Raw genomic sequence first — 27,149 nt, forward strand, 5'->3', positions numbered from 1 at the left:
CGTGCAGGGACTTCCGGCATTCCTTCGCTTGAACAATCCTCTTCAAATCTGGCTTGTATTCTGGTGTTGCCACTCGAAGGCACTGTCTGCATGCGCGTTGCACGGTTACTTACTACTTCAGTCAGCTTGCCACATAGGGCAAACTTTTTTGACCGAAGATCGACTTTTGAAGCGACCAAGCTCCTGCGATCGATCCGATCACGCACGTGCAAGCACATACACAGGCATGCACGCTGACGTCAACCATGCACTCGCACGCATATGCACGCATGCCACGATGAGCAACAGCCAGAATGGCATCTCACATGAATGAAACTGAAACACACAGACACACAAATCTCCCCCCTTAGCGCATAGCGCCTTTGTTTGCGCATGAGTGGTGATGTAAAGGTCAAAATTCAGTTGTCATCTGACTGGTTGCCCTGTATGTCAATCAAGGAACAGGATGGATGATAGGCTGACATCGTAAGTTCTGCTTTACTTGGCACCGTTGTTTGAATGGCAGTGCCATCGGCGAGGTGTTTTCGACACTGGTCATGTGAAAGCCCGGGAGCCGCATTGAACCAGTCAAAGAGCCGCATGCAGCTCGCGAGCCGTGGGTTGGCCACCCCTGGCATAGACTTGCCAATAAAAAGCCTTTTGAGAAGACATAAATGGACCGTGTGGATAAATGTGCCAGACACATTTATGAATTTCATGGTCATTAACTACAACAGGTCAACAACAGATTTGAATATTTTCACAATCATCTTGACAAACACATTGTGTGAGTGGAGTTGAAAACTGTATTTCTGATTGTTTGTCTGATCTTGATACTGGTCTCCTGAGCAAGTGTGCAAACTTGTTGGACACACGTCTTCGGCCAATGTCAGAGGAGTCCTCCTTTTGGGAATGGTGACATTAAGCAAGCAGTGACATATTCCCATCAATTTAGACTGACGCATATCAGTTCTAATGACAAGCCTGTCCAATCGTCCAAACTTTTGAATCACAGTCTACAACTGCTCTTATTCAGTTCAAGTATCAGGTTTTGAAAAACATTGGCCATTTTGTCAAATCGCCCGAAGCTATTTGGATTCGACTGCATTCTATGTGTGATATAACCTACCTCAGGCTAAAACATATCATGCAGTGTCTCAAGGCAATACACCTCTCAAATGCCATCGTTGAGAGGTGTTTCTCTCTTGAGGGTTCTGCGCAGTATCCTTAATGTTCCCAGCACTGCAAATTCTGGACTGAGATGTCCGATGTTGTTCCCGGGATCTGTTGCAACCACTCATCTAGTTTGGGGGTCACTGTCCCGAGTGGTCCGACCACCACAGGCACGACTGTCACCTTTACCTTCCAGGCTCTCTGCAGCTCTTCTCTGAGCCCTTGGTATTTCTCGAGTTTCTCGTGTTCCTTCTTTCTGATGTTTCCATCACTTGGGACCGCTACATCCACTACAACGGCTTTCCTCTGCCCTTTATCTATGATCACGATATCTGGTTGGTTCGCCATTACCATCTTGTCAGTCTGGATCTGGAAGTCCCACAGGATCTTCGCTCTGTTATTCTCCACCACCTTCGGAGGTGTTTCCCATTTTGACCTTGGGGTTTCCAGTCCATACTCCGCACAGATGTTTCGGTAGACTATGCCAGCCACCTGGTTATGGCGTTTCATGTAGGCTTTCCCTGCCAGCATCTTACAGCCTGCAGTTATGTGTTGGATTGTCTCAGGTGCCTCTTTGCACAACGTACACCTTGGGTCTTGTCTGGTGTGGTATATCTGGGCCTCAATGGCTCTGGTGCTCAGGGCCTGCTCCTGAGCAGCCAGGATGAGTGCCTCTGTGCTGTCCTTATGCCAGCCCTCTCTAGCCACTGATAGGACTTCTTGAGATCAGCCACTTCAGTTATGGTCCGGTAGTACATCCCGTGTAGGGGCTTGTCCTCCCATGATGGTCCCTCTTCCAGCGCCTCATCCTCTGTTCCCCATTGTGTGAGACATTCTCTGAGTACGTTATCCGTTGGAGCCTTCTCCTTGATGTATTCATGGAGCTTGGATGTTTCATCCTGGACAGTGGCTCTCACACTCACTCGTCCCCGGCCTCCTTCCTTTCGGCTTGCGTACAGTCTCAGGGTGCTGGATTTGGGATGGAACCCTCCATGCATGGTTAGGAGCTTTCGGGTCTTAACGTCCGTGGTCTGAATCTCTTCCTTTGGCCACCTTATTATTCCTGCAGGGTATCTGATCACTGGCAGGGCATAGCTGTTTATTGCCCGGGTCTTATTCTTGCCATTGAGCTGGCTTCTTAGGACTTGCCTCACTCGCTGGAGGTATTTGGCCGTAGCCGCTTTCCTTGTTGCCAGTTCGAGGTTGCCATTGGCTTGTGGTATACCGAGGTACTTGTAGCTGTCCTCGATGTCTGCTATTGTTCCTTCAGGGAGTGAGAACCCTTCAGTGCGGACTACCTTTCCTCTCTTAGTCACCATCCGATTACATTTCTCAAGCCCGAATGACATCCCGATGTCGCTGCTGTAGATCCTGGTTGTGTGGATCAGGGAATCTATGTCCCTTTCGCTCTTAGCATACAGCTTTATGTCATCCATGTCGAGGAGGTGATATATCTCCATCCATCCAGTGTGGGTTTGGGCAAGATCCTTCACGCGAATGCCTACCTCATACAATGATGAGAGACAATAAAACAAATGACATGCCGGCTCACGTCGCCCAGCCAAACAAGGTCTGCATCAGGTGCTGGGGAACCAGAGCACCTTGATGAAAAATGGGCTACTGGAATAAAGCGGAGATGGGCGAGATGCGATAACATGGCTGGAACAACATCGGACATCTCAGTCCAGAAATGTGCAGTCCTGGGAACAGCAAGGATACTGCGCAGAAGCCTCAAGCCTCCTGGCCTCTGGTAGAGGACCCGAGCTGAATGAGGGACGGACACCACCCGACGGGTGAGACGAGGATTTTTTTTATTTTTATATATACACATAAAGAGAGAGAGAGAGAGCTTGACTCTCTCTCGCTCTCTCCATATATATATATATATATATATATATATATATACATATATATATATATATATATATATATATATACTGTATATATATATTAGAGCTGTCAAACGATGAAAATATTTAATCTAATTAAAAATGCAACCGTCATAATGAACTCAAATGAACTAAAACATTAATCGTGATTACTCACGCATTTTTTTATAGTTTCTGAATTTCCTTTTATATTTTTTGTCCTATTTTTCCTCGTTACAATGCTCTCATCAACATGGAATCATGGATCAGTTTTCTATGTGCAAAATGCAAATATTTACTGAAAAAACAATTTGGAGTTTCAATTTTACATGAACATTTTTCACTTGGAGCAGTTATTCACACAATCTGTCACACAATATTAATGTCCATCAACAACAGTGAAAAAAATATTTTTTCACACAACAGTTGCTTTAACAGCTCTTTTTATGGAATCAAAACAGCTAAATAACATTATAAAGTGCACATCTAAGGTAAACTAGTACTCAGCCTCTAGTGGATTTAAACCATGGTTGCATACTTCGTTTTTCTCAAGTTTGCTTTGAACACAGCAGTCAGGCTATGTTGATTCTGTTGGTCCTTTTTGCGCGGAAGTCTCTCTACGATTTTGTGTAGACATAATTTCGGATGACTACACTTGGTTCGATGACAACACTGGAGACGTTTTATTTTCAGTGTGGTCGTGACCACTGCACCGCTAAACTCTCGACGTGCATCAGCGCACAGTCGCTGTCAGACGAACACAGAGAAGCTCCACCCGCTTTATTTATATGGACACAGAACACTGTAACCTTCCACACAAAATAGTTCCAAACAAGTAACAATCGCGTCAGTGGCATACATCGTATTCGACAGGCTACCTTCTCTTTATTCACCAGAGGCTCATCAACCTAGTCTCTTATTTCTCTCCCGAAACAGTGTCTTCTCCCGCTTGGTGTACCTCAGCCTTCTCCGCTACGTACAATCTCTGTAGACAGCTTGTAATGGAGGCTCTCGATGCAATGCGAATGATTTCAGCTTGAGTCGAGCTGTGGACAATGTTGACAGGCTTGCATGCAGTAGCCATACATTTAGCTATGGCTTCAGCAAATTTGTTCTTCGTCATGTCATCCATTTTCTTCGCTTTGAAATGATCCATAGCTGTCTGTCTGAGATGAGGGGGCGGATTACTCACGCCAGCTGTGTGCTTGGCCATCAAGTGGTATTTCAGACTCGACGTGCTATGATGATAGCTCAGTTTACGACTGCAAAACATACAGGTAACTTCGGTCTTGTCAGTGGAACAATCTGGAAACTTTTTAAAAGTAAACTTTCCATTCAAGTATCCGTTTTCGGTGTCTCGCGCTGCCGTGGCTGGCAAAACAAACGTGCGTGGACCTGTGCAGCGCGCTTGTTGTTTTGTTTCTGGTTTATTTATGGAGAAACGTAACATCCGCTGTGACGTGTGCCGCGTTAATATCGCGAGAAAATCTTTAATCCCGTTAAAATTCATTTAAATTAATGCCAATAAAAATGCGCTAAACTGACAGCTCTAACATATACACACACACACACACACATGGACTCAGAATTACACACATCCAATTATCCGAACCACTTATCCTCATGAGGGTTGTGGGGCTGCTGGAACCTATTCCAGTTGTCTTCGAGCAGCAATAGGCGGAGTACACCCTGAAGTGGTTGCCAACCAATTGCAGGGCACACATAGACAAACAATCATTCACAATCCCGGTTATACCAAGGGACAATTGCGTTCAATCAACCCACCATGCATGTATTTGGAATGTGGGAGGAAACTGGACTATCCGTAGAAAACCCAGACAGGAGGGAGGAGAACATGCAAAATCCACACCGGAAGCTCGAGCCTTCCTGTGTGGAGATTGAATGTTCTCCCCGTGCCTGTGTGGGTTTTCTCCGGGTACTACGGTTTCCTCACACATTCCAAAAACATGCATGGCAGGTTAATGGAACACTCTAACTTGTCCCAAGGTGTGAGTGTGAGCGTGGATGGTTGTTTGTCTACGTGTGCCCTGTGATTGGCTGGGAACCCGTTCAGGGTGTACCCTGCCTACTGCCCGAAAACAGCTGGGATGGTCTCCAGCACCCCCCGCGCCCCTTTTGATGGATGGATAAAGATATATACATGCCGTGTTTTGAGTCGTGGGTGTGCACAAAACAGTATTTGAAGAAATATTTGACTTGACTTATTTCACAGAGGGGCACACAATATTGCTCACGTTGATATTTATTCTTACCACTTAGTTGCCTATTGGTTATGTGAAATTGTGTGTTCGGCAGTGAAAATGAAAGAAAATAAAGACGAGGTAAGACTCTAGGGGAAGTTGCTGGAGAAGAGGCTCAGTGGCTGGTTCTCATTGGTGGGCAGAGTGGAACGATAACCTTCAAAGTTTCGCGGGATGCTGCCACTGGTTGAGCCCGAGCTGTTGCTGAGTGTCTCGATGCTGCCCTCTCTCTGCAGTTCTGTAGAAGATGTAAGATTGATTCATTACTTGATGGACCCGTCTCTTTCACACAGCCAAACAGAACCTGCTTTTTCACAACTCTTTCCAATGTTGCAGTTCGGTTTGAAAGGCACAGAAATGCTTTGTTGGGTTAACTGTGAAGGACAATGCTGAAAATGTGAAAGGCAGCGGTGAATCAATGCTAACAGTCTACCGTTACTTATCTGATGTGCCAATTTCCAGGCAAAAACATCCCAGCTGCCTTAAGTGTCATAGATGTGCAAAAATATCGGGAAAAAAACTGTGAAGACTGAATTTGATTGTTGTAGAAATTTTCTTGACATGACATTTGAAAGTGAGAGCGGAATCCTGGACCACCTCAAAGGGACTTGAAGTCTAAGAGCAGTTTGAGTTACTTGCCACAGCGAACTACATTGGAATTTGTAATTTTATTGTTTTGTTTGGAAAAGATCACGCAGGCAGTCTTTTTAAAAATTAAAAGGAGACGTAATTTTGTGAGCATATCTTGGGCCAATTCAATTCCCTTGTATTTATGGTCCTATTAATTGACCTTTTTAAAGGGACATTTGATTGGGTTTAATATTGACACAAATAACAAGTCTGTATGCCCAGTAAATATGATGTCAGCACTAAAATTCACTTCCCTGAAAAACTGAGCAGTGATTTAAGGGCTTTCTTGTGACACCTAGAAATTATAGGCACGGACTGCTTGTTGCATATCTCAGTCTATTGTTTCCTGGTTCTTGGCCCCTTCCGTTGTCACCTGGTGTCAGTGAGCAACCATCACCAAAATTCATCTGCACAGCTCTACTCATGTCCACTTCAACCTGTGAAATTATAGCAGCACAATACTTTGTATTTTGTTGCGATTAAATATGAGCTCCTATTAGGAAAAGCCATTGTTAACTCCACAAAATCAAAAATATTGTGCCGATCGTGTTAGAGTGTGACAAACCTGACCAGGAAACAATATTACAATCCTTGACTCCTCAGTTCAATCACACCATATGGCTGATGTGTCAATCATGTGTCATTTTTTGTTAACTTTTGTTTTGATGGCGGCGCGGACACCCGCAGTGGCTCCTCTCGTTTTATGTTGAGAGGAAAGACATTTGACAATAAAGTTGTATTCAATTCAATTCAATCAATTAGTCTCCTCCCAATTATGGAGCGTTACAACTTATGCTGAACGCAAAAAAAAAAACCCCCAACAAAAAAAACCCCAACCCCCTTCCATCACTAGTTTTTGAGGAGTTTTACATACAGACCTATTGTATAAGCGTCATTGTTCAGCCACGTGGTCAACTGGTTAGTGCGTTGGCCTCACAGTGCAGAGGTGCAGGGTTTTATTCCAGCTGCAGCCTTCCTTTGTGGAGTTTCCATGTTCTCCCTGTGCCTGCGTGGGTTTTCTCCGGGTTTCCTCCCACATTCCAAAAACATGCGTGGCAGGCTGAGTGAAAACTCTAACTTGTCCCTAGGTGTGAGCGTGAATGTGAATGGTTGCACAGTGATCCCTCGCTATTTCGCGGTTCGTTTATCGCGGCTTCGGTGCATCACGGATTTTTTCAAACATTCCTAAAGTCCGCAAAAATCACTGTCTAAGTGTTGTTTACTATGCGTGCTAGTGTGTGGGCACTATGCTCAAGCACGGAAGGTCCAGTGGGGCACGTGTGTGTGCGTGCATGCATGGGCGCGCAGGTGAGTGTATGTGTGTTGCTGAGCGAAAGAGAGAGACAGAGAGAGAGAGAGGAGGCTTATAAGAACAAAAGCAGGTCTCTTTGATCCTTAATTGTCTTAATTGACTAATCATAAACACGTCTGCTGCACAAGCTGGATCGCTGGATTCTGTGTGTGAGAGAGAGGGAGAGAGAGAGAGAGAGTGAGAGAGAGACTTATAAGAACAAAAGCAAGTCTCTCCATCCTTAATTGTCTAAACAACCTTAATTGCTAATCATAAACACTCTGCTGCATGCTGCGGGTTCGCTGGCCTCTATGTATGTGTGTGTGTGTTAGTGCGCTCTGCTCAAGCGCAAAGGCCCACGTGGGGCAATTTAAAAAAATACTGTATATATGTTAATTGGTCGCTACTTGCGGATTTTCGTTTATCGCGGGTGGGTTTTGTCCCCATTAACCGCGATAAAAGAGGGATTACTGTATGTCTATCTGTGCCCTGCAATTGGCTGGCAACCAGTTCGGGGTGTGCCTGCCTACTGCCTGAAGACAGCTGGGATAGGCTCCAGCACACCCCGCGACGCTTGTGAGGATAAGAAGATCAGCAAATGGGTGGATGGATGGATGTTCCAATCAAGTGTCCCTTTAACTACTTCATGACTGTCAATCTATTTTGTATGAATGAAATGCGAAGCATCATTTACATGTGCAATGAAATATGTCACACTGACAATTCCAGCTGCTCTTCTGACACTGCAACTCATCTTTATTTATAGGGTGCTAACACAACAGCTGCAGCAGTAACAAATTGTTTTTGACAATACATAAAACATTAACAATAATACACTCGTAACCATTGCTAAATACGCTTTGTTGTTTGAAGCAGTTCTAGATGAAAGAGGTCAGATTCTGTTTCTTTTCGTCAGTGGATCAGCCACATGAAAACAGCATACATGACGTCACACACGTCTGCTACAAGTTTGAAAGTAAACAAGCAGCTGTAGCATCCATGAAGGAGTAACATACAAAGTACAGAGAGTAAATGGTCAATGGGCTGTCACTCAGACAACACTTTTTTTATCTTTGGTACTCAAATCGCTTTACAATGTTTGCTCTGTTTCCAGGGGGCGGCATGATGACACTATTGATGACGCAGCATCAGGAGCAATTGGTGGTCCAGGTACACTTCGACAAGGTTGCAATGGCCGAGGATTGACCCCCCCCCCCCCCCCCAACCTCTAGGTTGGGAGACGACCACTCTACCACTGGGCCATGCCGCCCCGAGAAAGAAAGAATAGTTCAATTCTCCAGTCCCATTCAGATCGGGTTCATTTCCAAGCCCCGACTCTCAGTTCCTCTCCACAGTTCAGATACACATCTGCACTTCGTAATGACACCTCATTCTCATCCTCAACTCCCCCAGCCATCCATCCTATCATATCAACGTACAATAGACTATCAGCGCATATATATATATATATATATATATATACATATACACAGTATATATGCAGTATATAAAACAGCACTGAGATCTCCACTGAACAGAACCGGGCTGTCCAAAATGCTGCCCAATACAGGCGTAAAAAGCATAAAGTGCCGACATGCTGCTGTGAATTGGGAATTTCTCCATTGCGAGACGAATAAAGGTTTTCTTATCTTATCATATCAACACAGATCACCTCTTTCCTTCATCTTCATCATCCACTCTTTTCTACCACTCTTCCATACTCCACTTTGCTCTGGACAGTTGATTGTAAAATATTTTGAACCCCCGCACCTTCTTCACTTCTACAAACTTTACGGAAGTTTACCACTGAGCCTCCCATCTCTTTAAGTTCTCCCAAATTGATCACTTTCACATAATGTAATATTTTCATCTGGTGAGATCTAAGAGAGTTGTAGAAAGAGCACAAAAAACACAATTGAGTGGCTAGGGTCCACATAAACCCGCCCGAAAGATGAATTCAGAAATCATAAATAGGCAGGAGTTCACTGTCGGTAATTATACAGTGAAACTCCTCAACAACGAAATCATGCTTGCAGCAAGAATTTTTTCACAACAGGGGGTTTTTCAATGTAGAAAAATTTTCTCAGATGTAAACACACACACACAAAAACACACCCACACACACACACACACCAATCGAATGTGTACATGCACACACAATCGTATGTGTACTCTTTATTTTTATTCCAATAGTGCATAAGTATGAGCACACACTTATTTGACACTTCATATAGTTAGTGTAGAAAGGAAAAAAGGGAAAGAAGTTGCGAAATTTAGGATCAGCATTCACTTTCACTTATATCAATTTCTTATTGTCTTTTATTTTGCTTCCTCCGTCTTTCATTTTGATCACTTTTACCCTCTCTTCCAGCATCAGACCGCTTCTTGTCTCAGCTGCTTGACATCCAAAGGTCTGTTGTGTAGCCATTTTAGCAATGCAACGTTCATGCTGCGTCTGAATCTAACAATAACAGATACTTCCTCAACCCGGTGGCTTTTCTTTCCACTATCTCACTGTCTCTAACTCGACATCCCCTCGATCGCCACCCAAGACAGCGTTGCTCAGCTGATGTCATGCAATGAACTTTTAAGCCAGCCACGGGACGCTTCGTAGTCCTCGATGGCCTTAGTTAGCGCGATGGAACTCGCCTTCTCTCTAATTAGCGCTCCAGTTAGCGAAAGGTTTGTAGCATGATAACAAGTAAAGCATTCGAGGAAACTTTAGTTTCTTTGAATGTCCGTCGAGCCATAAGCAATTTACTCTGAGCAGCGAATTGAATGCATTCCACTCTATCTTCCACGGATCTAGCTACAGTATCTACACTCATAGACAGTGAGGTCCCTCTTGGCCAATCGGAGGCCAGGATGATGCTTGGTAAGCCAATGGCAGAGCAGCTATGAGTCTGTTGCTTTCAGGAAACTCGGAACTGTGAAAACAGTGTGGTGGTTGCTGCTGCCGTTTCCGAACGAAGCAGTAGAGGTCGCTGTTGGATTAGACTTTGTTGTAGTGAATCTGTTTGCGAGGCTAGAGCAGAGAAAATGATTTCGTATAATGCAACAGGTTTTTTTTTCATCGTATGGGGGGCAGGAGAATGGGAATGGTGTTAATGCAAGAAGGTTTTTTTTTCACATTAGGGGGTATTTTTGCCCATGTGGGTTTCGATCTAGAGGAGTTTCACTGTAGCCAGCACCTATTTGTCATGTTACCCTCGGGCCGGCATTACAGATCACACAAAACCCGGACAAGCAGATTCAGAGACAGTTTTTTTTCCTAGAGCCATTACTGCAATAAATAACCATAGAAAATAATCAAAGCTACTGCATTTTAAACCTAAACTCGCTTTCCTCACTTTGTGCAATAATGAGCAATATCTGAGCCATTTCATGTGCAATTTGTGTCCTGCGTGCAATACAGTATAAGCCTCAGTTTCATACTACCACTACTGCTGCTGTTGTTGTGTGTTGCTGTTTGTATTTATTAAACCGTTATCTTTTTTTGTGGCACCCAAATTTCGTTTTATGCAATACAATGACAATAAAGGCGATTCTGATATCGATGTATTTAGAGGCATTAAAATTTGAAGATTGTTTGGTACTGTTGCTATGATTCAAGCTAGGCTTTGATGGAACCTTAATTGGCAGCCGTCTTCAAGAGCTCTTAAGAAGAGCTCTGCTGTTTTGTATTGTCTTTGTCATTTGTTTTGTTATTTGGTGTTTGTTGTCCTTCGAGTGGACCCATTGTGGATTAAAGGAGGAGAAGGATCTGTGCTTGATGATTGCACCTTCTCAGAAGCATTTGTGGATCAGCACTGATTTTGATAGTGGGGAATGTTGGTGCAATTTGACTATCTCCGCTTGACAGCCGTGGGTCGCATTTTTTTTTTGTGCCTGTAATGTGCAGCGTTTTTCAAGGCGCTGACAGACAGTCTGCTGTGGTGCGCTGGTGGAGTTGAGGATGAGGAGAGCGGAGCATCGGAGCAGAGAGCGGATGTGCATTTAGACGGAGTGTTGCAGCTTGAAACAGAAGCAGATCGAGGTGTGACGGGAGAACTGAACCAATCTCTGTATTCGTCAATGGACACTAGAGCTTCTTGTTTACTTTCAAACTGAGTTTGTAACCATAACGTCTGATCCATTGGTGAAAGGAGACTTTGATTCACTCCTCTTTTAACTACAACCGTTTCTAAAGCAAGGCGTAGGTAGGAATAGTTGTTACCGTTGTGTTATTGTTGACGTTTTATGTTGGGTGTTCTGTTGTGTTATTATTATTTTATTTTAAATGTTCTGGAAAGCGCTTTGTTACAGATGCAGCTGTTGTGAAAGTGCTATATAAATAAAGAAGTATGTGTGATGCCTTCTATTAGTGAAGGGAGCGGAAATTCTGTTAACTATATTGAGTTACTAGAATTGGTTAAATAAAAATTAACTGTTAAAAATATTCTACATAGAATCCAATATCACCTACAGCATCAATGTATGCTTCCTTGGCTGTACTGCTCAGAGCCAAAGCGTTATCATCATCTGATTCTGTCATTTTAGGTATGTTTTTCACATCTTCATTTGATTATTTGTTTAACTGCAAGACTGCCGTCCTCGCAAGTGCCTTTAATACGAAATAGGCCTGGACAATATATTGATTATTTTAGATAAACTTTTTTTTTTTTTTTTTTTTTTTTTTTTGCTGTGAACGATTTAAAAAACAATAAATTCAGGTTTATCCACTTACTGAAAACGATAAACACCTGGTATGTGCTTCATAGCAGCAAGTATATTGCTGAAGTTGCCTTACCCCATTGGTACAACGGCAGAGAGCAGGGGGTGAATGACACACACAGACCTCAGGTCCTGAAAACTCAGCCAAAATGTATATGTGAGATTTTTTATTGTGAGAATAAAGCGGTGCAAAAAATGAATGGATGGATATTTGAAAAGACCCAAATTTTCATCATCTTTTATGTCCATACAGACATAACATTGGGAAAACTACCCTCTCTATTCTGAATCAAAACATAGTAAAAAATAGTTGAAGGAAAATGAATATTGGGCAAGTCACAACATTGTTTATAGAGCAAGTAGCAAGATACTCTCCTTCAGCCTTTTCAAGTCTGTCATCCCGTTCTTGTCTATCAACCAATTGAACCAAGTCCGCTTGCTTCAAGATACAGGGTCAAGGGGAATGTCACTCCCTTGTTTGTCAGCAAAGGCTGACACACTGTACATGTACACTTTGTGCAGGAGACCAATAATCAATGTACACATAAAGACAATAATAAAATCATGTATAACTTCATATTTGACACGATGAAAAAAACAGTCCATTCCTGATTTGAAGTGTGGCTCTGTAGTCATATTATTGCCAAATGCAGTTAGTGCCAATCACCGTGCGTTTTTGTGCTAGGTAAATGTAACGTTCAATATCTCACGCAAGACAAGATCTTCAGGTGGGAAATTACTGTATTTCACTTAATTGGTTTGAAAATTGCAATGTATGCACTCTCAATCATGCATCTTTGTTTATCAATATATGCCGGTGACAAATTGTGACAAGCAGGACAACAAAATGATCTTCCATCAAAACCATTATCACCAAACATCCTCATTCGTGGAGTATGCGGTATATACTTCTTGTGACGTTCTTTGGTAGTGTTCCATGATATTTTTACGATGTAAAATATGCGCCTTGGCACAGTAAAGGTTGGGAAACACTGGCCAAATGGCCCAAACACATATGGAGTTCAAATAATGCCTTCCACAACTCTTACCATGTAACTGTATTGACTCATTCAGCTCTTTCTCACTTCACTGTTCCATGAACCTGAACGAACCCTGTATGTGTGTATGCCTTCCTCGAATGAAGTCAGAAGAGTGATCTAAAACAACAACACAAAACCCCTAGTCCACAAGAGACATATACGCAAAGAGCACACTAAGTGGTGATACTAACATGAAGACGTATAAACAAACTAAATCCTGCATCTAGACAACACACTGCCTGTCTGTCTGTCTGTCTCTCCCTCACACGCACGCACACACACACACGCACACACTTTTCATATTTCCCTCAAGGCAAAACTTGCGGAGTGGCAAAATGGAGTCTTGGATAAATGATACAATGATATCCAGGCTTGACTTGTCTGTAGAGTTGAAAGGATAAAGGGGAGGAGGGGTAAATGGCCGTGGCTCTGAACACAAGAGTTATTCATTGTCTCACACTGTCGCCACACATTATAGTCAAACTCTTCTTGCTTTGCAGAAAAGGACTAAAAGTGAGACTAAACAAGAGCAGGGAGAATGTGGGGCAGGGGTGGGGGGTCATTAAGGTGAAGGATTGTGCTAAGGAACAGATATTATGGCGACAATCCGCTTTCACACCCGTTGTATCTCTGATAGACTTTGCACACCCTTTTCTGTTCATTTATACTGTCCCAGGCTTCATTTACTTCGTCTTCTTCTCTTTGGGTTTCTTTTATCAGTCTGTCACGGCAGTGTTGCGTAGCTTTCACTAAGTGCACTCATTTTCTCCCCCTCTCACTTTCTTCACTCTCTTTGGTTAAAGCAAAGGGACAACATGGCCCTCTGGGTATTAAATGAAGAACTAATAGTTTGGAGATTGTCGTGTGTGTGTGTGTGTGTGTGTGTGTGTGTGTGTGTGCGTGCATGTGTGTGTATGTTTCTAACTGGGACAGCAAAGTTGGCGACAGTAAGTGAAAATAAGGGCCCTATTTTTGTGCCCAGCGTAAGTGTAGTGCAAAGCATAGTCTTCCCGCGCATGGGTGGAGATTTCTTTCTTTTGTGATTTTTGTAGACTTTGACGAGGGAAAATTGAGTGGAAGGGGGAATTTGCGTCATTGTGCGCTGTGATGGAAGCAGCTGACTCTTGGCCAATCTAGACGGCTCTCCTCATTCGCATTAAAATCAGGTGGAGGTGCACATTGTGGAAGCAGAAATTGACTCACTGGGGTTCGTGTGCAAAGTACGTTGACACTCGTAAACTGCAAGATCTCCCCTTGCAGATGATTGAGTGGACTGCCGCGGGCAATCGGAAACCACCTTGCACCCTCGACCATGTGTGCACCAGTGTGTGAACACTTTTGGCGTTTGATTCTCAGTTTTACTGTTTAATGTTCTATTCAACTAAAAACCAGTTTGATACAACATTAGCTCTACAAAAGGCCTAAAATGAGGCAAAATGTGAAAGGTCTGTGGCTGTTACATATGTTTCCAACTTTTGGTAGAACTTGGTGAAACGTTGATACAAAGCTGTTTCATTCAAAATTTGTAAGGAGCACAACTGATCCATTTTGTTTTGAATACAATAGTCATTAATTAGTAAAATACTGATTAGTGTGATGTGTGTGGCATGTTTCCTATTTTTTCACAAATGTTAAGACCATGAAAATTAGCATAATTTTCGGCAAAATTAAACACTTTGCTTTTCCTGGTTGTCTTGAACATCTTTAGATTAAACGGTTTCAAGACAATCGGGTTTAATCTCTTGGAGGAGTTTTAAAAAAATCTGACCTCTTTAAAAGGCCAAAGATTTGTCCAAATGAGAAAGAAAATTCAAAATGGTAGACTTCCTGTTAGCTTTAGCAGATGGCTCCGGGAGACTTCTTTGGAAGTGTTGGGCTGTTACATACACCACCTAAATTTCAATCTTGGTGACACATATAACCAGGGCTGCTTCGATAAAAATTTGTAAGGGGCGTTGTTGAGCAAAATCTTGATGCTGATGCAAGGCCTGATGTTTTTGCTAAATTTCATGAGTTTTTTAGACCTCAAAAGTAGTGTCGTGTTCTAGGCGAACAGTGTGTTGTCATGGCAGCAGCTTTTCACAAAAACACAAATTTCTTGTTGCAACATCAACATTTATACACTCTTCTGAGCAAATATGAAGTAAATCTGGTTAACCCACCGGGGGCAAAACATCAACTTTTAAACATATATTTCCTTCAGCCAGTATGTGGCATTTCCACAACAACAAATATAAGTTTGTAGACGTCTTCAGATCAAGACTCAGCCATCACTGTTCGGGCCCTAATCATAATAAAAAAGAACAAGAATAACTGGAGCTGTAAGCAGCTATAAAAGGACCCTCACACTTCTGGCCACATTGGGGTATTGTCACAATGGGATACGGGCACATTGTAATTGGAAATTTTTGAAAATGTACATCAGAAAATGCATAAGATTAAAAGGTACTTTGACTAAATATAGCCTAAATCCAAGGCCAAAAATTAGGCAAAATTTGAAAGAAAATAAAAATGGACAACTTCCTGTTATGTTTTGAATAGGGCTCCAGAGACTTTTTGTTGGTCTCCGGCTGTTAGATATGCTTCCAAATTTTGGTTGATTCTGGTGAAACCGTCAGCTCGGACTGTTTTTGAGTGCGCAACAAAGCATTTTTTTTTCAACACACAATAAACTCACAAAAAAATAGTGAGGTGACGTATGGGCCAAGTTTCATATGTTTTCATGAATGATATGACCATCAAAATATGTATCATTTTTTTGTAGCAAACAGTGTATCGCCATGGCAATAGGATTGGACAAAATAAAAAGCTTTGCCTTCATTTCTGAAAAATGGCGCAATAAGCTAAAAAATATTGGTCGTATTGCCAGGCCTGCTATTACTGCCCGGTTTCATGAGTTTTTGTGCCTGTTTAGAACCTCAAAAGTAGTGTTGTTTTCTTGACAAACAACAACAAATGACAACAACTTTTTGCGAAATCTACCAAACATGATGTTTTATCGTCATGAAGGCCTCGGCAGTCTTCCAAGTAAATATGAGGTAAGTCTGGTTAACTCACTGGGCTGAAAACATAACATTAACCAGTATGTGGCTCTACCACTTTGACAAAAAAATGTGTTTGTAGATTTCTACCCCTGATTATCATCAAGTGTATGACATTTTTAAAAGATATGACCATGTTGGTCAAGTTACAGCAGTTTTTGCAGTCAAGGCGATGCGAAATTTAAAAAAAAAGAAATCGAAATGTGGACTTCCTGTTTGGTTTAGCATTTAGCTCAGAGAGAATTTTGTGTGGGGCTTAGGCTGTTACATATACCACCAAATTTTCATAGACCTAGGTTGTTTTATTAAAATTTTGGGGGCTCCTGAGCATTTTATGTTTGCACAATAAACTAATAAAATATTCTTGATTTTGTCAGGCCTAGTGTGTGTGTGCGCAAAGTATTTGTGCATGTTTAGGCCCTCAAAATCGCATTTTACGCAAACTCATAAACTTTGTGTTTTAACATCATGAAGGCCTCAACACTCTTCCGACCAAATATGAAGTCGATCAGAGTAACCCGCTGGGAGAAAACATTCAAGAATAAAACATTTAATTTAATGTAGCCAGAACTTGCCACTACCACTACAATAAAAAAAAAAAATCATGTGTTGGACTTTCATAAAATGTGTGCAATTTTGAAGAAGATAGGATCATCTGGGTAAAGTTACAGCAATGTTTATTGTCACGGTGAATCATCAGACTTTGCAGCGCTGTCATGGACACGCCTTTTGCTGAAAAGTCACAATATTCTACAAAGAGCTAAATCAACGTCTTGAGGCTTTTCTGACAAATTTTCAGTTGGATTCATTCAACAGGCTCTGTCCAGTACATTAAAATGTAAAAAAAAAAAACTCGTCATCAGTTGTTGGTGCAATACATATAACAGAATATGATTACCGTATTTTCCGCACTAAAAGGCACACTGGATTATGAGGCGCACCTTCAATGAATGGGCTATTTTAAAATATTTTTTCATATATTGGGCGCACTGGAATATAAGGCACAATCTACAATGCATCCACTAGATAGAGATACACTCCTTCTGTTCAACTCGAGAAGTGTTCATGACAACCTCCGAAAAACGTAAATTAACATTACTTCAATGAAACTACAAAAATTGACAAGAATGCATCAAAACAGAAAATCAAGCGAGGAAATCACAAAATAAATTCTGTAGGGGGGGCTATAGAATTTATTTTGTGATTTCCTCGCTTGATTTTCTCTTTTGATGCATTATTTTCAATTTTCGTAGTCTCATTGAAGGAATCGTTTATTTACGTTTTTCGGAGACGGTCATGAACGCCTCTCGAGTCGAACGGAAGAAGAGAAGGCACGGAGACGGACAAAGACTTACCCGCATTTGTTGAGACTGTGAAAACCATTAATAAAGTGTGCGTTTAAAAAACAACAACACCATAGCTCTCCTTTTCTCAGAGCTGCAACAAAAATAATTCAATAAAGCAGCGACACAGTTCACTGAACCAACAGCAAGTTATAACATTGTAAGCATGTCTCCAGCAAGGAGCCATTTTGGGGTCGACATATTACCGTCATGACCATTCACAAGGCGCACCGGATTTTAAAGCGCACTGTGACTTTTTAAGAAAATAGAAGACTTTTCGGTGCGCCTTATAGTGCGGAAAATACGGTATGTAGATTTCTTCAGGTCGCGACGATACATGTGAAGTTTGGGATTTTTCTGGGGCCGATGTGGAGGGGAGTTGTGAAACATTTATTTAACTACAGTAATCCCTCGTTTATCGCGGTTAATGGGGACCAAAACCACCCGCGATAAACGAAAACGGCGCGAAGTAGCGACCAATTAACTTATATATTTAAAAAAATGCCCCACGTGGGCCTTTGCACTTGTGTAGAGCGAGCGCGCGCGCGCACACACACACACACACACACACACACACACACACACACACACACACACACACACACACACACACACACACACACACACACACACACACACGCCAGCGATCCCCTCGAATGCAGCAGAGTGTTTATGATTAGTCAATTAAGGTTGTTCAGACAATTGAGGATGGAGAGACGTGCTTTTCTTCTTATAAGTGTCTCTCTCTCTCTCTCTCTCTCTCCCCCCCCCCCACACACACACAAAGGCCAGCGATCCAGCTTGTGCATCAGACGTGTTTATGATTAGTCAATTAAGACAATTGAGGATGAAAGAGACCTGCTTTTCTTCTTATAAGCCTCCTCTCTCTGTCTCTCTCTTTCTCTCAGCAACATACATACACTCACCTGGGTGGCCCATCCGTGCCCCATGTGGACCTTCCGCCCTTGAGCAGAGTGCGCACACACTAGCACGCATAGTAAACAACACTTAGCACTGATTTTTGCGGACTTCAAAATAAACAAATAAATATTTTTTTTTGTTGAATGAAAAAATCCGCGATACACCGAAGCGAAATAGCAGGGATCACTGTATTAAACATCGTTTATTTGAACACTCAAAATTGCTCCAAGATGGACAGTAATTGAGATTGTGAACGTTTTTTTTATCAATGTGTACCCTGCGATTGGCTGGCAACCAATTCAGGGGATACATCGCCTCCTGCCTGAAGGCGGCTGGGATAGGCTCCAGGATCCCCAAATAATCCAAATAAACAATTACATTTACATAAAGGGCTCGAACTTCGTGACCAGCAATTTCAACAGTTTTTACTACACCTTGCAACCACAGCAAATTGTTTCATTCAGTAGTATGTTTGTGTTTGTAAAAGTGTATACAGTATGTGCTGTACTGACCTGTAGCAGACCCTCCGACATCTCGAGAAGGAAACTCAGACATAGCATCTGCCAATCGCTCTCTGAGGCTTTCTTCGCTTGCATCTGTGAAGTTGATATTGTGCCGCGGCACACCAAAGCTCTCAGGCCAGCTTCCACATACCTCCAGAAGGGTCACGTCACGCCCATCAAAAGTATCTGAAAATAAACATTGGACTATTACTACAAAATACATTTGCAAATTTATCACTTAATGGAAAATATAAATGTCAGTTACTCTTAACATTTATATTTGCTGCATCTACCAATGATGCTTTTTTAAATTAAACAACCTCCATCCATCCATTTTGTAATCCGCTGAGGGTTGTAGGCGTGCTAGAGCCTATTCCAGCTGTCTCTGGGCAGTAGGTGGGGTACACGCTGAACTGGTTGTCAGACAATCGCAGGGCACACATAGACAAAGAACCATTCACACTAAAATTTTAAAATAAATTCAAAATGTGGACTTCCCGTTTGGTTTAGCATATAGTTCAGAGAGAATTTTGTGTAGGGCTTAGGCTGTTACATATACCATCAAATTTTCATAGACCTAGGTTGTTATATTAAAATTTTGTCAGGGGGGCACACCTAGTGACAATTTAGAGCAGAGGCAGGGAACTCCTGCCTGTTTTAGATCCGTCCCCACTCCAACACACCGAATTCAATTGTTCATGATCATTCCAGGCCTCTGAAGAGCTTGCTGATGAACTGATCATTTGAATCAGGTGTGTTGAAATAGACAAAGATTCAAAACAGGCAGAATGTGGCTCTCGAAGAACAGGAGTTCCTACCCCTGAGTTAGAGTCTTCCATTAACTTGCCATGCATGTTTTTGGAATGTGGGAGGAAACCGGAGTACCGGTACAGTACTCGGAGAAAACCCAAGCAGGCACGGGGAGAAAATACATACTCCAAAGAGGAAGGCTGGAGCCGGAATCAAACCTGGCCTTCTGTACAGTATAATTACATTTCAAAATATGTTAGCAAAACATCGCCTGAAGAGTCACTTCAGAGCAAATGGGTCTACATTTCTATGAAAGCAAAAACAAGTTTACAAAATGTGTCACAGACCAAACAGCAGAAACACAATTAAATTCAGCCTTCGAAAAAGGCAAACCATTCGTTATACAACGGAGGACTTCATGCCACAAAAGGGAAATCCTGCTTTACCACTCATCAGCTATCGCCCTAAATATGCACAAACATTTCAAAATATACCAGCATTATTAAAATGGATTATTATTTTGTGACAGTGAATGTTTGGGTACACATTTACTCAGTGATCAATGAGGAACAAAGACATTGCACATGCTTCGTGGTCATGCATTACCACCTGCCTCAAGCCTACAGTTTTACTGACATGCCATACATGTAATTAGCCCTGACACTTTGACACAGAGAATGACGCTACTCTGCTCATGTGATACAACTCAACTCTCAACTCAACTTTATTTGTACAGGACCTTATCACACATGTTCAACCCAAAGTCCTTCACAGTTAAAAAACAATTTGGCATTTTAAAATCAATCAATAACATCTGCCCCAGCCCTACTCCCCACATTCAAAAAGCAATTTAGAAGAAACGATCTCGTAAGTCAGGGTTCTCAAGTTACATAAATATACATGCACAGACTGTACAAGCAGTACATACAATTTCTCAATGTTTTTTCAATGTGGTCATTTTAAAAAAAAACAAATAAATGCAATTGAGGAGTTGAATAATTTTGACTGCAACCACCAATACATACACACCCAAAACAAATTTCTGTCAATAATTTTGTCAGAACCAGGCTTGAACATAGGACACAGTTGCAGGGTACAAAGTAAAAAGATTTTTGATATTTATTTGTGGATCAGCGACTGACAATTGAAAACGGCAAGGCTCTGGAAACAAGGCAAGAACTGTTCAGATCTGTGGCGTGAAGCCAGGGTGCACGCACAAATACGAAACACACGAGCACAGGACAAAGGGAGACAAGGACCATTTAAACGCAAGTTAAGGGGCAACAGGTAGAAACAATCGGGGTGGGGCTGACAATCAGACTGGCTGGCACAGGAGTAAGGGTAAGTGACCTGAAACGAGAGGAGAGTCATTCTTTCAAAATAAAACAGGAAAATGACCAAACAACACAAACAACCCTCACCGGGGTGTGACAAATTTGTCAGTATGAGACGAAGGAAATTAAATAAATAAATAAAATAAAATACATGCACTGATTTGTTGTTGTTCCACCATCATGTGCACTGGTTTGTTGTTGTTCCACCATCATGTGCAAATCCAGACGGATTAAAAGCCACTATCAACCCAGCTGTTAGTCCCCACGTACTGGCCCTACTTATCCTCACAGCTCGGGCTACTTTCTTTAAAGATTTAATCCCCCTGCATCAATGTGTGTGTGACTGAGTGCATGCACTTGCATCACAATCATCTCTTGATGAGTCAAAATTCACATATGGGTGTTAAATTGTGACATATCACAGCAAAACAATTTGGACAAGACTTGGTATAGGACACATATTTACCCAGTTTTTGTGGTCCACATTTAAGAGTGCTACAGGTACAATCTTCTGTTACATAATGTATAGTTCATACTACATGCACCGGTCAGGCCACTCTTTAGCAGTGTTCAGAAAACTTGGCTGGAGGGGCTGCTGTTACAGCAATGTTCCGCTAATGTTTCAACAATCCCCTTTTAACTGCAGGTTGTGTAGCTGAGCGGTCGAAGCATCAACGGGAAGGGAGGAGTGGCCACGGATGATGTCAGCTTTTGAAATCGCAGGACAGAGGCAGCAGGAATGTGGAACTACCAGTAAGCAGGTTGTAATATCTGGGTAATTCTGGGACTTCGACATGATGGCGATAAATGTTAGCTGGTTTCCATTAAATGCTTTCAGCAATGGCTGTCAAATAATATTTCTAAATAATAGTGATGCATACATATCCCGTCATCAAAGTGTCTTAAGACATCTAAAGAACAAACACACATACACACACATCCAGCACACACACACACACACACACACATCCAGCTTGGGGGCAACTGCCCATGGCCCGATCATTCGTGGTACCACTGTTGCCTCCACATTTTCTCTAGTTCTTCCTTCACTCTTTGGTATTTCTCCAGCTTGTCATGCTCCCTGTTAAAAGGGAGCATGAGCATGAGGAGAGCTCGATCGATCATGACTGCTGTCTTCTGATGTTTATCTACGATGTCAGGGTGGTTGGCTATCACCAGTTTGTCAGTCTGGATCTGGAAGTCACAGAGGATCTTGGCCTGGTTGTTCTCAACCACCTTTGGAGATGTCTGCCATCTTGATTCTGGGACCTCTAATCCATATTTAGAACAGACCTTCCGGTACACTATTCCTGCTCCCTGGTTATGCGGCTCCATCTATGTGTCACGTTGCGAGCGAAGCGGAAAGGAACACGCTTCGTTTGCAACAAAATTGAAATATAGGATTCCTGAAACATCAGACACCAACAAGAACTCCGTCCGAAAATAATATTTATTAACAAAAACCGCACCTCAGAAAATAGACAACAGAAAACGCTGGTCAAAACGAGTACCAGAAAAACATGCAAAAAACCCTATAACAAAAAGCGCTCGCACAAAAGGCAATAAAGAAAATAAACTCGAATACGATTACACAGGAAAATAATACACCAAAAGAGCCGACAAATATAACTAGCGCACCAAGACTAATACGAGAGCGAAAATACCAACACACGGGCAAAAGCAGTGGCACGGCAAGCAATTCTCCGGCAAGTAAGAGTCAGAAAGATAGCCCTAATAAAGCAGGTGCTTAATGACAAATAGGTAGCAGGTGTGCAGCCAGCCAGAATGCACCGCATGCCACCTGCTGCCGAAAACGGGACATGACAAAATGTATGGCTTGCCAGGCTGCATCTATCTTACACCCTGCTGTGATATGCTGCACTATGTATGTGTGTGTGTGTGTATATATAATTTAATTCCTCGTCTCACCCCCACTCGGGTGGTGTCCGTCCCTCATTCAGCTCGGGTCCTCTACCAGAGGCCAGGAAGCTTGAGGGTTCTGCGCAGTATCCTTGCTGTTCTCAGCACTGCACATTTCTGGACTGAGATGTCCGATGTTGTTCCCGGGATTTGTTGCAACCACTCATCTAGTTTGGGGGTCACTGCCCCGAGTGCTCCGACCACCACAGGCACGACTGTCACCTTTACCTTCCAGGCTCTCTCCAGCTCCTCTCTGAGCCCTTGGTATTTCTCGAGTTTCTCGTGTTCCTTCTTTCTGATGTTTCCATCACTTGGGACCGCAACATCCACTACAACGGCTTTCCTCTGCCCTTTATCTATGATCACGATATCTGGTTGGTTCGCCATTACCATCTTGTCAGTCTGGATCTGGAAGTCCCACAGGATCTTCGCTCTGTCATTCTCCACCACCTTCGGAGGTGTTTTGACCTTGGGGTTTCCAGTCCATACTCCGCACAGATGTTTCGGTAGACTATGCCAGCCACCTGGTTATGGCGTTCCATGTAGGCTTTATATATATATATATATATATATATATATATACAGTATATATACACACACACACACACACAGTATACTGTATGAACTGTATACAATGTGAAGAATGTTATTGTATATGAATTACAGTACATGTCACAATCTTGTCTGGTCGCATCTTATCTCACAATGCTGGCATGTTGTCTCTCAATATGCTTTGTCCAGGAGTAAATTTGTAGTGTGTCATGCCACTGTTTCTTGGTTACGTATGGAGTTAAGACAACAATGTCTGGTGGCAACAAATACAATTAGGCCTAAATGCAGGGTAGCTAATTGAACATGTAATTTCTTTATGATGGGTTCTGTGTAATGGTCTGTACATGCAAGTATGTGTAATTGAGAAAAAAAATAATGGCACAAAGAAAGCCAGACGTTTGTAAATGATTGATAGTAGAGAGGTGTGAGGTAACAGTTTTGCAAACTCTTTTATATAATTGATTTCATGTATTGTTTTTAGTGTGTTTACTAAAGTGGAAGAAAGTGAAAGTGGCCCTTGCTTCCTGAAAAATTTTCTTGTATGCGGACCTCAGATGAAAATATCTGGACATTCCTGGAGTTCTTAATGTGTGCCCTGGGCAGTATTGGCAATGTGTGACACACACACACACACACACACACACGCGCGCGCGCTAATAACCATCCATCCCAAGACTAAGGTTACCAATGGCTGGACTGACATGAAGACTCTATCTATCTATCTATCTATGTATCTATCTATCTATCTATCTTTCTATATATATATAGATATAGATGGATAGATATATACAGTATATCTCAATTTTCTAATCCGCTTATCCTCACAAGGGTCACGGCCATGCTGGAGCCTATCCCAGTTATCTTCAGGCAGTAGGTGGGGCATACCTCGAACTGGTCCCCAGCCAATTGCAGGGCACACATAGACAAATAACTATTTGTGCTCACAATCACACCAAGGGAGAATTTGGAGTGCCCCAAAAAAAAACCCACACAGGCAAGGGGAGAACATGCAAACTACACACAGGAAGGGGAGCTGGAATTGAACCCTGGACCTCTGCACCGTGAGTCCGCCGAGAAATATATATACCGGTATATATATGAGCTGTCAAACGATTGAAATGTTTAATCGAATTAAAAACGCAACTGTCATAATGAACTCAAATTAACTAAAATTAATCATGATTACCGTATTTTCACGACTATAAGGCGCCATTAAAAGTCTAAAATTTTCTCCAAAATGGACAGGACGCCTATAATGCGGAGCGTCTTGTCTATGCGCTGAGTTCCAAAACCTGACTGACAGCCGACACACTGTTTATATAGAGAAAAGGCGGAAGTGACTGTGGACAGGCATGCGGCAAAGAAGTCGGCCAATCAGTGAAGGGTGGGCGTGTATATATATATATATATATATATACACATATGGAGAGCGAGAGAGAGAAAAGGCAGATGTGAGTGAGGACAGGCATGCGGGGAAGAAGTCCGCCAATGAGTGAAGGGTGGGCGTGTAGGTGGACGCTAAAGGTACGCCCCAAGCAGGTACCAACACCTGTATAGAGTGTGGCTATGTGCATTGTTGCAAAACAACTTCGGTTTTGGTTTCTAAGAACCCCCGAAAATAAATTCTACAAAGAGACACGCCTACGAAGCTCAGTTCAAACTTCAAGCCATCGGTTATGCTTTTGGCATGCGTGCCCATCTCACAGCAGCGGTGAAAAACCAAGTCAAGCAATGAACTTGCCGTTATTCCCGCAGGCTTGACTAAAGAACTCCAACCGCTGGACATCGGCATCAACCGGGCGTTCAAAGTAAAGTTGCGAACGGCATGGGAACAATGAATGATCGATGGCAAACACAACTTTACAAAGAGTGAGAGGCAGCGCCGGGTGAGTTACGCCACAATTTGCGAATGGATTGTGGCTGCTTGGAGGAACGTGTCTGCTTGCACTGTTGTTCGAGTTTTTGGCAAAGCCGCCATCATTTCTGTGGCGCCACATGGCAATGAGAGTGACTGACAACGAGAGGGAACACGGCGTTTTTGATGGATTACCGGTACTTGCACAATTGTTCAATTCTGATACAGAGGATGAGGACTTTGATGGATTTCTGGGTGATGATTGATCGAAAAACGTGAGTACATTGTACGATGGCTAAATAAAATACAACGGAACTCAGTTTTCCGTTGCCTTTTTAAAAACGTGTTTTTAGCTTGTATCTGTATGTCTTGGCATGCTACCGTATGCTACAAGCTAACGTGTTTTTAGCGTGCGCGCATGCATGCCGTATGTTTAAGCTGGCGTATGTTTTACCACTTTAAAATTGCGCCCAATAATACAGTGCGTTTTGTCTATGTGTAAAATACAGAAATAGCACCCATTAATGAGACTGCGCCCAACCATACGGTGCGTCGAATGGTCGTGAAAATACGGTACTCATTTTTTATCGTTTCTGAATTTCCTTTTATATTTTCTGTCCTATTTTTCCCCGTTACAATGTTCTCATCAACATGGAATCATGGATCAGTTTTCTATGTGGAAAATGCAAATATTTACTGAAATAACAATTTAGATTTTCGATTTTACATGAACATTTTTCACTTGGAGCAGTTATTCACACAATCTCTCACACAATATTACTGTCTATCAACAACAGTGAAAAAAAATATTTTGCCACACAACAGTTCCTTTAACAGCTCTTTTTAGGGAATCAAAACAGAGCAATATAAAATTAAAAAGTGCACATCTAAGGTAAACTAGTACAGTAATCAGCCTGTAGTGGATTTTAGCCATGGTTGCATATTTCGTTTTTCTCAAGTTTGCATTGAACACAGCAGTCAGGCTATGTTGATTCTGTTTGGTTCTTCTTGCGCGGAAGTCTCTCTATGGTTTTGTGTAGACATTATTTCAGATGACTACACGGAGACGTTTTATTTTTAGTGGTCGCTACGACTACACCTCTGAACTCTCGACGTGCCTCAGCGCACCGTCACTGTCAGACGAACACAGAGTAGCTCCACCCCCTTTATTTATATGCACACGGAACACAGTAACCTTCCACACAAAATAGTTCCAAACAAGTAACAATCGTGTCTGTGGCATACAGTACATCAGACTCAACAGGCTACCTGCTCTTTATTCACCAGCGAGAGGCTCATCAACCTAGCCTCTTATTTCTCTCCCGAAACTGTGTCTTCTCCCGCTTGGTGTACCTTAAGCCTTCTCCACTACGTACAATCTCTGTACACATGTAATGGAGGTTCTCGCTGGCAATCCGGAGTGGAGTCGTTAGATGCAATGCGAATGATTTCACCTTGAGTGGAGCTGTGGACAATGTTGACAGGCTTGCATGCAGTAGCCATACATTTAGCTATGGCTTCAGCAAATTTGTCCTTCGTTGTGTTATCCATTTTCTTTGCTTTGAAATTATCCATAGCTGTCTGTCTGAGATGAGGGGGCGGAGTACTCACGTCAGCTGTGTGCTTGGCCATTAAGTGGTATTTCAGACTCGACGTGCTATGATGATAGCTCAGTTTACGACTGCGAAACATCCAGGTAACTTTGGTCTTGTCAGTGGAACTATCTGGCAACTTTTTAAAAGTAAACTTTCCATTCCGAAACTCTTTAAGTATCCGTTTTCGGTGTCTCGCGCTGCTGTGGCTGGCAAAACAGACATGGGCGTGCAGCTGTGTAGCTAAAATAAATAAATAAATGGCTATTCCTTCCAATATTGTTCAAACTTTGATGCAGAATGGCTCAAGGAAAAGTTCACCGCTCCAATAGTTTGTGTACCATGTACCATGTCCATCCATTCAGAAACCGGTGGCGGTTTCT

General features: G+C 42.4%; 1 protein-coding gene across 1 annotated transcript in view; it reads right to left on the reverse strand.

Moving 5' to 3' along the window:
- Positions 1–5,267: 5,267 nt before the first annotated feature.
- Positions 5,268–27,149, reverse strand: part of bcas3 (BCAS3 microtubule associated cell migration factor) — a 342,963-nt gene continuing 321,081 nt past the window's right edge. Inside the window, exons 23-24 of the mRNA XM_086126139.1 lie at positions 18,773–18,949; positions 5,268–5,519 (exon numbers count right to left, since the gene is read on the reverse strand). Coding sequence (XP_085982265.1) covers positions 5,371–5,519; positions 18,773–18,949 — 326 coding nt within the window. The 3' untranslated portion in view covers positions 5,268–5,370. The remainder of the gene's footprint in view (positions 5,520–18,772; positions 18,950–27,149) is intronic.

This window comes from Hippocampus guttulatus, chromosome 12 (assembly GCF_054856545.1).
Source record: "Hippocampus guttulatus isolate MCC_2025c chromosome 12, RoL_Hgut_1.0, whole genome shotgun sequence".
NCBI classification, from domain to species: Eukaryota; Metazoa; Chordata; class Actinopteri; order Syngnathiformes; family Syngnathidae; genus Hippocampus; species Hippocampus guttulatus.